This window comes from Fundulus heteroclitus, chromosome 19 (genome assembly GCF_011125445.2).
Source record: "Fundulus heteroclitus isolate FHET01 chromosome 19, MU-UCD_Fhet_4.1, whole genome shotgun sequence".
NCBI lineage: Eukaryota > Metazoa > Chordata > Actinopteri > Cyprinodontiformes > Fundulidae > Fundulus > Fundulus heteroclitus.
The window spans coordinates 31733859-31744294 of NC_046379.1; the positions used below are offsets into that span (position 1 = coordinate 31733859).

Sequence of the window (10436 nt, forward strand, 5' to 3'; positions counted from 1 at the left end):
AAAAGGCTGTTTTTGAATCTGACTGATTTGATTGGCAAAGACCTGTAGCGCCGTCCAGAAGGCAACAGTGTGAAGTAACTGTCAGTTTCAAAAAGGTTGGTGATCCCTGGCCTAGATGCTGATGGATGGAAAGATCTCCTGCAGCAGTCTGTCTTACAGCGGTTCTGAAGATGCTTCAGACTGAAAGACTGTTCTTGTATATTCTCATGAAGAGGATGCTCAGACTGCTTCCTATTGTGCTTTGCTTTATGAAGAATCCCGTAAACAATCCTATCCAGAAGTTCTAGAGGAGTTCCCAAGAACAGTCAGCCTTCTTGATCAGCTTGTTAAACTATTTTTAAGTCAGTGGCTCTGATGCTGCTACACCAACAGATCAATTCAAATAAATTCAGAAATACTTTATTAATTCCAAAGAGAAATTGAATGCTGGCGTAACTTGTGCTATGGGGTTTCTTCAACAAGTTGTTGTGATGCTGATGGCTGCAAGCAGGAAGGATCTCCTGTACCAGTCTGTCTTACAGCTGGTCTAAAGGAACCTCTGACTGAAGACACTGTTGTTGTATAACAGTCTCATGAAGATGATGTTCAGGGTTGTTCATACTGTTCTTCATTTTATGAAGAATCCTTCTTAACACAATCATCTCCAGAGGTTCCTGAAGGCTCCACAGAACAGAACCGACCTTCTTTATCAGCTTGTTGAGCTTCTTTAAGTCAGTAGCTCTGATGTTGCTACCCCAGCAGATGATGGCAGAGGAGATCAGAGTCTCCACAGCAGACTTATACAAAATCTGCAGCATCTCACTGCAAATGCTGAAGGGCCTAAGCTTCCTCAAGAAGTCCAGTCTGCTCTGTCCCTTCTGTAGACAGTTTCATAATTGATTCTCTAGTACAGTTTGTTGTCCAGATAAACGCCATAGTATTTATTTTTTATTTATTTCAGTCTGGTTTTATTTATTTATGAACAGTTTCAGTCTGGTTTCCATTCATGATACAGCACAGAAACAGCTTTGTTGAAATGAATGAATGACCTTTAAATGTCATTAGCTTCTGGACTTTCTATGTTATTTCTTTTTTGACCAGACTGCACCTTTTGACACCATCTCACATCATACTTTGCTTAACCGTCTAGCTTCTCTTGCTTTTAGTAATACAGTTCTCTCCTGGTTCACATCGTAGCTATCTGGTTGTTTCCATTATGTTCAGTTAAAGAACCAACCTACTCTGTCAGAAGGGCTCAGTCCTGGGACGTCCTGCTTCTGTTTCTTTTTGTATGTGTATATTCTTTATGTTCTCAACCCCACAATCTGGTCATTGGAGTTGGCCACTCACATTGAGCCAGGTTCTGCTGACTGTACTGTTCAGTTTTTCCACTTTCCCCCCCTGCATTTCATGTCGGTCCGTTCGCCAAATACAATCGCTTTATACAAGCAGGGAATCCCAGTAAAATGCTGATATGTGAGTGAGCATTAACATCAAATAGAGAAGGTAATAAAATGACTGGTGAGTAAAAATAAGCAAATCAAAATAATGATGAGAATCTAAATAAGGTGCTTTAAAACATGACAAACAACCCGTTTTGCTAGTTTTCATCATCATGACAGACATTTCTTAATCCAGTCTAATTTCTGTCCTTGCATTACTAGGAGTGCATAAACTAGTGGTGTATAAAAACGTTTTGCAAAAATAGTTGAGTATAATTAATTGTTCCTTGTCTTACTATAAACTACTGAAGATTCACTAATACTAATACTAACACTAGTACTACATATGCACGTGGCTGTTCTCAACCTGCTGGCAAACAAAATCACTGCATGACTTTAAGAGGAATGCAAATTATTAAATAATGAAATACCATCTCAATTGTAAATTGATGAATATGTTTACAAATTGTCCAATGAAAACCTTTTATATTTGATGTTACTTATTAAAAAGAAACATCTATACGTAGCTCAAAAAGTAGGGACATTTTTGTTTGCTTGATTATTTCTTTGATGTAATAGTACTTGTTAATATAACTTTTACAACCTTGGAAATCCTGCCATAGATATTGCTGTAAACAAAGCCTCAAATCATCATTGTTCAATAAGCACCCTACTACCTCATTATTTGTTATCTATGACTTTCCCGAACACTGTTTGTCAGGGTTTTTTGCCTTCATCATGTGTAATGTGAACCGGAGTACCCAAAGAGAAATGTTGCCGCTGTGACAAATAAAATATTCTTGATTCTTCTTCTTGATTCTGTTTCCCCAGATGGAACCACATATGTGAGATAACATGAATTTGTGGGAGGATGAGCAACAGAATTGGATTATTTTAACAAACAGGGGGGTTAGTACTGCATATAAGTACCGTACCTGGCCACAAAAGCCTGGTAAATCCTTTTCTGCTCACCAGTTTGGTCATACACTGCAGTGGGAAGCCATCCCACTATTGTGGGACTTAATGGGTTTATGTGTCCTTGAAGGTTCAGGTCTGAGTCCATCACTACACCCAGATTTTGGGCAAGATCACTAGTTTGTAGTTGTTATGACTGAAGCTGCGTGCTGACCCGAGTTTTCATTCCTGTTTAGGTCCAAAGACAACTTCAAATTTGTTTCTGTTCAGCTGAAGAAAGTTTTGGCACATCCATGCATCCATTTACAGTTGAGTAGTTGAAATGTAGTCATTTTCTCTACATTTATGTTTGAGCATAACATTGGTGCTGGATTTGGTGTAGATGTGCAGATTAACCGTCTAATGTTTTGAATTTTCTCTGCAAAGATGTTGGCAAATTCATTGCAGGCCCTGGTAGAGTGGAGTTCAGGTGGAACAAAAACAGGATTGGTTGAGAGTCTTTCAACTGTGGTGAATAAAGTGCAAACATTGTTGATGTTTTTGTTTATGATTTCTGCAAAGAACGTTTCCCTTGCATGTTTTTATGATGAGTGATAGCTTTGCAGCCTCTCTTTGTAGATATCATAAAAAAAGTGAAGTTGAGTTTTTTTTACCTTCAGCCCTACGAGAAAGTTTCCTTTCTCACTAATCATCTCACCAATGGGGCATTTATCCATGGAGATTTCTTCCTCCCAGAGATAACCTTTACTTTAATGGGAGCAATGGAATCAATAATGTCAGAAATCTTAGAATGGAAATTATCTATTAACTCATCTATTGTGCTATAGCATAGAAATGAATGGGATGAATATATTTGACTAAAGGTGTCAGCTGTGTTGTCTGTAAAAGAACGTTTTGTTATATCTTTTTTACTAAGTGAGGAGACGAAGATTGTACTTTCAAAGACAACAGACAAATGGGAAACAATATTGCATAAAAACTGACCAAATATAAAATTCCTTACTTTGTTGCAAGAGGTTTATTAAATATATTTAGACATGGACATTTTTTCTAAACTCCATTCCACTAGGTGGCAGTACGGTATCTTTCAGCTGCGTTGTTCCTGTTAGAGTAGAGGAGGCTGGTGAAGTCCTGCACCTTGCTGATTTGTTACGTGGGTTCTGTCCACGGTGACAGGATGATCAAGTTTGTGCTGATGGTGAACCAGCAGGGTCAGACCAGACTGTCCAAATACTATGATCCGGTGGAGCTGAGCAGGAGGGCAGCCCTGGAGGCGGTGGTTGTCCGCTGCTGCCTGAGCCGCAGCAAACATGAGGTAAACATCCTGCCTGCTGATGCCATCCATCCGGGGAGCTGTCACAGCTGCTGGCCAGACTAAAGTCCCTTTAATGAATTATTAAAGGGACTTTAGGCCAGACCAGCCACACTGATCTATTTTTTAAATGTGCTGAAAAAAGGAGCCAATAGATACAAAAGAAGAAGAACAAGCTTTCTCTTGACGCAGCATGGCTAGCAGCTTCGCAGGACAATAAGGCCGCCATATTTGTCAGGGTAGACTGGTGACCAGTGTGTTTCAGATTCCGCTCTGGCAGTTGTGACTTGATCTATCTCCAGACATCACAGTAAAGCTAGAAAGTTTCTGGACCTGATGATATGAACATCAGCTTTCTCCAGAATCCCGAGCCTTCACACAGCCTTGGAGGTTGGTTAGACGTTTTAACATGCAACAATCGCAATATTTGAAACACTTATTTGAAACTAATATATTCGACTCTACAGTAACATCAAGAACTATGTGTACAGACTAGGAAATGATTCAATTGACAGATCGGAAATATGAACGGAAATATGAACTACTTTGATTTATCTCCATAAAATGTGCAGTTCAATGATGAAATATTTGTTTCACATTATAGACCTGCCTGTTCCAGAATCCTCTCAGGGTCTGGAAGTGATGGGAAATATGTTGGAAATGACAAAACTGTGGTTCTGATTGGGAATCTCCTCCAAACTGGACCGTTACATAACCTGATGCTGATGCCTCTTTTAGGCATGAACCATGATCACTGGACTGCATCCAGTAATTCTAACCATTAAACTTTTTTCTGTTCTGGTCACTTCTTTTAGGTGACATCTCATTATTTAACATTTCTTTTCTATTTTTCTTTAAAATATATTTTTTTATGTAGTTGTGGTCCCTCTGAAAACAAAAACTTTTTTTAACCATCATTGGCACCTTTACTGCTGCAGTGACAACCATACTGCTCTTGTTCTATGGCTAGAGCTAATTTCTAGCTGGACTTGCCTCTAGTCAGATAGTTTCCTCACAAAATCAGCAGAATAGCTTAAAATCAGCCACATTGGAGGGACTGAATCCTGAGCTGGCTGTTAAAGGCCATGCTATCTCAGTAGGAGTCAAGTCTCCTTTTTGGGCCAATCAGAGATGAACTTGCCGGTGTTGTTTGGATCGATGTCCCGCTGCTTCACTCGAGATTTTTTTTCTAGATAGCCGGTTGAATATCCAGATAGAATCTACAAAAAGTCCGTCGTTTTTCTCCAAGCGAATACTGGAGCTTTATCCAAACATTAGAGGGGGGACATTTCTAGATTTGACCCTGTGGATTTCAGAGCATTCAGACTAAATTCTTACATTTCAAAATGATTGAATTGTATAGAAGTTGCTTGTCGTTGAATCATACCACTCTATAAAAAGATGCAGAGTGGACGTAAACGCCTGCTAGCTACTGGACGTTCAATGTACATATTTCCACCAATCAAGACATTTGCATCCTTCCAGTGTTCCTTCGTGGAGTACAACGACTTTAAGCTGGTGTACCGCCAGTACGCCGCCCTGTACGTGGTGGTGGGAATCACACACAGTGAGGTGAGTGTGCACAGAAGAGTTCCGCTTGTTGTTCTGTCCGTCTTCTTCACGCCGCACGTGTTGTTCTCCCACAGAACGAGCTATCCATCTACGAGCTGATCCAGAACTTTGTGGAGGTTTTAGATAAATACTTCAGCCGTGTGGTAAGTTCACCCCTCCCTGGTTTTATCTTATGAGCACCGACGTCTAAGCACACTTTAGCTGGTGTGTTTCTCTGGTTTTACTTTTAGATTTTATTTCATACCAACTTCAGATGTTGTTTTTTTTGTTTGATTAGAATAGGACGAAGGAAATGAAGTGGTCTCATCTGTTCTCACACAGATGAGCTGAATTTAGTGGATGTTTAGGTGTACTGTTCATGCTCTGCTCGGTGTTAATGATCCCTGTGAGGTTCTAAAAGTAATCAGATGTAATCTAAAGTGTACGGATAACACAGCAGACTTCCCACTAGTTGCTAAACTAAGACGAAGCCGTGGTCAGCTGGTTGAAGCAACTTTAGCAGCAGCTGGAAGGAGTGGAGGCTTAAAACCGCATTAGAGCTGTGACATGTAGATGAAGCTGATTGGTCCACCTTAATGTCCAGCCAGAAACCTTCTGATTGCTGCAGGAACATCTCTTAGCTTTGCTCTTCTGTTTTTCTCTTTCCACAGAGTGAACTGGACGTATCCTTGACGCCGACATGCGTTGGCAGCTTCTCCTTATGTTCTCGTTTATGATCCCTCTGCTGCTCTCCTCCATCCTTTCGCCTGGGACTCGGGTCCTAAAACGTTGAGGGTATCCGTAGCGGTGCAATCATTTTAAAAGGAATTATATGCATATGCAGCATGAGTAGAACTGGCAGGTATGGAAATGTATTTGCCCCCTTTCAGTTTTTGTGATTTTGTGGGTTGGTTTGTGACCACCTCCTGGGAAAATGATGGATGTGTTCTTGGGCTGGTTTAGTTTACGGGCCTTTCCTGGGAAGGTTGGTTCCTCCATTTGCAGATAATTGTTCTCATGCTGGTTTTCTGGACTCCTGGAGCCTTAGAAAGGCTTTGGAACTCTTTCAGGACTGATGTTTCTCTTGCGTTCTTGTACTTTTTTACACTGGGGAATGATTTGCTGCTTTTTGAGAATTTCTCCCGACAGGTTCTGTTTATTTAACGTACTTGTCTGATATTTAATGTTTTGGTACTAGTGGCCTTCATTTCATAGTTAATTGACAGGCGATAAGGTTGAGAAAGCAGGGGAAAGACATGCAGCCAAAAGCCACAGGCCTGAACTCGAGCATCGAAGCCTGGGGCCTCCGTATATGGTTACTGCTCCTCCACCACACCCTTTAACAGTTTTTTGATCTAAAAGATTTATGTGTGACAAAAAAATTATTAACAAAAGAATTCATAAGGGTTCAAATATTTTTCACAGCTTATAAATGATTCTTGGTTGCATAATGTTTTTCTCTGCTTCACCTGGATAAAGAGATTTCATCTTTGAAATCTCTTTATCCAGGGAGGTGGGGGTGAAAATATTCACCCCCACCTCCCAGGCTTTTTACCTATGTCGTCTCCTCACTTAGTAAAAAAGATATAACAAAACGTTCTTTTACAGTGTTTTTTTTAAAAAGCCAAACAACTGAACATCATTTAGTAATGATTCCAAATATTTCTGCTCCTGCTTTTCTTTTCCCTCCTTGTGTGGGCTATACACAAGAAGAGAGAGACATCATCCATCCATCCATCCATTTTCTTACTCGCTTTATCCCTCATGGGGTCACGGGGGGTGCTGGTGTCTATCTCCAGCATTTCAATGGACGAGAGGCGGGGTTCACCCTGGACAGGTCGCCAGTCTGTCGCAGGGCAAGAGACATTAGTTAGATGAATTTACAGTGCCTTCTGAAAATATTCACCCCCACCTCCCAGGCTTTTTACCTATGTTGTTACATTCCAACCTGTAATTAAAATGTTTTTAATCTCATATTATGTGATGAATCTGCATGAAATAGTCCAAGTTGGTGAAGTGAAATGAGAATTATATACAAACTGGAAATTGTCATGGGAATATGTATTCCCATGGTACCACAACAAACCAGCCAAGAGAGGGCTGTCCACCAGAACCACAGACTGGGCCAGGAGGCCATCAATCAGAGAGTTAGCACAGAGACCAAAGGTCTCCCTGAAGGAGCTGCAGAGGTCCAGCAGAGACTGGAGGACTGCCCATAGGACCACAATAAGCCCTACGCTCCACTGAGCTGGGCTGTGGAATGGCCTAGTCAAAGTCCAGACCTTAACCCAGTTGAGAATCTGTGGTCTCTGTTCACATGTGAAACCATCCAACAACTGGAGCAGTTTAGCCTTGAGGAAGGGGCAGAAATCCCAGAGGCCAGATGTGGCGAGCTCATAGAGACGGATCCAGAGAGACTTGCTGCTGGAACTGCTGCTAAAGCTCGTTCTACAAAGTACTGACTGTAGGGGCGTGAACAGTTACGCTGACCTTTTCTTTTATTTTGTTCTATTTGTTTACTTCACAATTTTTAAAGAACTCTTCAAAGATGTAGGCATGCTCTGAAAAGGTAATGATGCAAACTCTTAATTAATTTTAATTCCAGCTTTTGAGGCAACAATACATGAAAAATGCCGAGGGCTGGTGGGTGTGAATACTTTTGGAAGGCATTGTAGCGTTCCTCCACCCTGAGTATGTTAACGTTTCACCATCTGCTCTGCTGAAAATCCCTTGTCTGCCGGTTTCTTCCTGACCCGATATGATCAGATCATGTTCAACCTGGACTCTGTTCACATCATCCTGGATGAGATGATCCAGAACGGCCACATCGTGGAAACAAACAAGAGCCGCATCCTCGCTCCCCTCACCGCCATTGACAAGATGGCAGACGGCTGACCGCTGCATCACAATGGGGAGCACTGGACTCGTGTTGGTGGACTGCAAACTGCTGGGAAGTACCAGATGCTCATGCACGAATACATCCATCCCAGAGGAACGCTGAACAGTATGAATACTGGTGATGGTTACCAACTGTGTTTACTGTGAAGCCCTCTAGAAATGAGAGTTTGGAACAAAATCCTTGGCAGTACAATCGTTGATTCTCCAGCTGTTACTTCTGCAACATGAACATTGACGCACAACAGAATAGGGCATAGAACAAACTATCACCTAACTAAAGAACTACACAAATACTTGTTTATTTAAGACAAAAACAAAAGAACCTTATTGACATAAAGTAAATGATTCACAAATTGAACTTAAGCATAATGTAAGGAATCGTCTGAATGAAACATGTTCCTAGTAAATATTTATCATAAATCCCTAAGTGTTGATTTGTGTGATCCAGGCTTAAACAACTTTTTAGAGAACAGACCTTTAAAGTCACAACAAACAACCTCAGATAGGTGTTCTAAGCTCTCACCACAAGTAGAACAAACGATAAAGTCCACACCATGGTCACTAGTGGGTCGATCGTAACATTTTAAGATAATTCCTTTATCGTCCTACAATGGGGAAACTCAGGTGTGACAGGAGCAAAGACCCTGACAGTTCCACAGTTATTAGCAAGGAAGAGAAGAAGAAAAACAAACTGCTTCAATGTAAAATGAGCTCTAATGAAGTGCCAAGAAGACAAAAAGTAAACTATACCAGAGTAAATATTGCACAATTCCTGAGATGGCATACTCAGGTAAAAATAAGATGAACTATTGAAGTTTAACAGTGGAAAAGACTCCAGCCTATTTAGAGCATGCTATAAAAAGCCTGTTAGTGCAGCAGCTTCCCGAGTAGCCAGGACGTGTGAGTTTATCTTAGTATCTGGGAAACCGTGTAAACTATTAATGATCGGATCAGAACCCGCGCAACAATTAGTATGATGCCAAAAGTTATTGCTTCTCTCATTTTATGGGCACATGTAACCAAAATATAACACTTTCAAATTCCAAGATCTATTACTAGCGCCACCTACTGGTATGTTTGTTCCTTCTAACATTTGATGCGCTCAGTCGGACTGATGGAGCCTGTAGTCTGGATTCCCTCAGCAAGTTAATGCCAGTGAAGTCTGACCCCTAGACGTTCAGTCAGTGTGAAAGTCACGTAGGTTTAGATGCATCTGAGCGGAGAGCAGAGCTCCAGTTAAAGACCCAGTAGAGCTGAGGAAACACTGCTTCCCTCTGCTACAGTCTTCAGTGAGCTTTGGAGATTTTCTACCTCCCTCCCATCCTGCTCACTGTTAATGGAGGCAAGATAAACAGCCTTGTGGCTGAAAGAAACAGGCCTCAGTGTGGCATCATATAGAGATCCCAAGGAAACAGAGCTTGTGTTCTAGACGTTCTTAGAAACTGTGATCCACTTCAAACTGAAGTGTAAGTCATTTCTTGACATGGGATTTACCCCACAGAATTAATGTTCTTTTATTAAAAGGTTGAAATCTTCAATTGGCTTCATTTTCTAAATATGGCATCTTAACATCAGTGCTAAAATGGCAACAAAACTGATGTAGTTATGATGTAGGTATGGTATAAAGAGTGGACCTGCCTTTAGTCTGAGCTGATATGGATTCTGACAAATACACAATGACATGAAGTCAATCTCAGGTTCAGTCAGTGAACAATTCAAACTGAGCCTAAATGTGTCAATGGTAGAAGAAAACCAAGGCCACCCTCACAGCTTCCAAATACTTTAGGAGGGTAACTGTTTCTATAGATGGTCATTATTAGTCAAAAATGTTGTGCTGAATAAAGCAAACTTTGCCAAAGATCTATTTGAAGGAGTGAACTTGAAAATGTGTGAAAAGTTGAAATCTCCTTCAAAAACCAAAACCAGAGGGGTTCATACCCGTTTTCTGTTTTTAATGTTACAACTACAAACTCCAAATGTGTTTTACTGGAGTTTTCTGTGACAGACCAAAATAAAGCAGCTTAGAAATGTGACATGAGCATGCTTTGATCCAAGTCAGCCCATTCTAGTTCTGACCGCATGTTTAGACTTGTAGTGCTGAGGAACATGAACTATTGTTTGTCAGAAAATGAGCAGTTTCTCCCAGACCCCCCCCCCCTGTACCTGAAATGAACCACGGCGAACTGGACTTTATTTCACTGGTTTCCATCTTGAAATACTTTATTCCATAATCTAAGAGACAAATCAGAATTTCTGAAAAATAAAGGCCTTTTTGACCAGCTAATGTTCAGATTATGTCTCGTTTTTTGCCACTTTTTCTGAAAGTTTTCCACAAAGGG

The 10436-nt window shown here is 40.8% G+C and overlaps 1 protein-coding gene across 1 annotated transcript; it reads left to right on the top strand.

Moving 5' to 3' along the window:
- Positions 1–3429: 3429 nt before the first annotated feature.
- ap4s1 (adaptor related protein complex 4 subunit sigma 1) lies at positions 3430–10130 on the top strand. The gene is made up of 5 exons (XM_012879743.3): positions 3430–3651; positions 5134–5220; positions 5295–5363; positions 5871–5882; positions 7966–10130. The coding sequence occupies exons 1-5, from the start codon at positions 3514–3516 to the stop codon at positions 8092–8094; spliced, it is 435 nt and encodes a 144-aa protein (XP_012735197.1). The 5' UTR covers positions 3430–3513; the 3' UTR covers positions 8095–10130.
- The last annotated feature ends 306 nt before the right edge of the window (positions 10131–10436 follow it).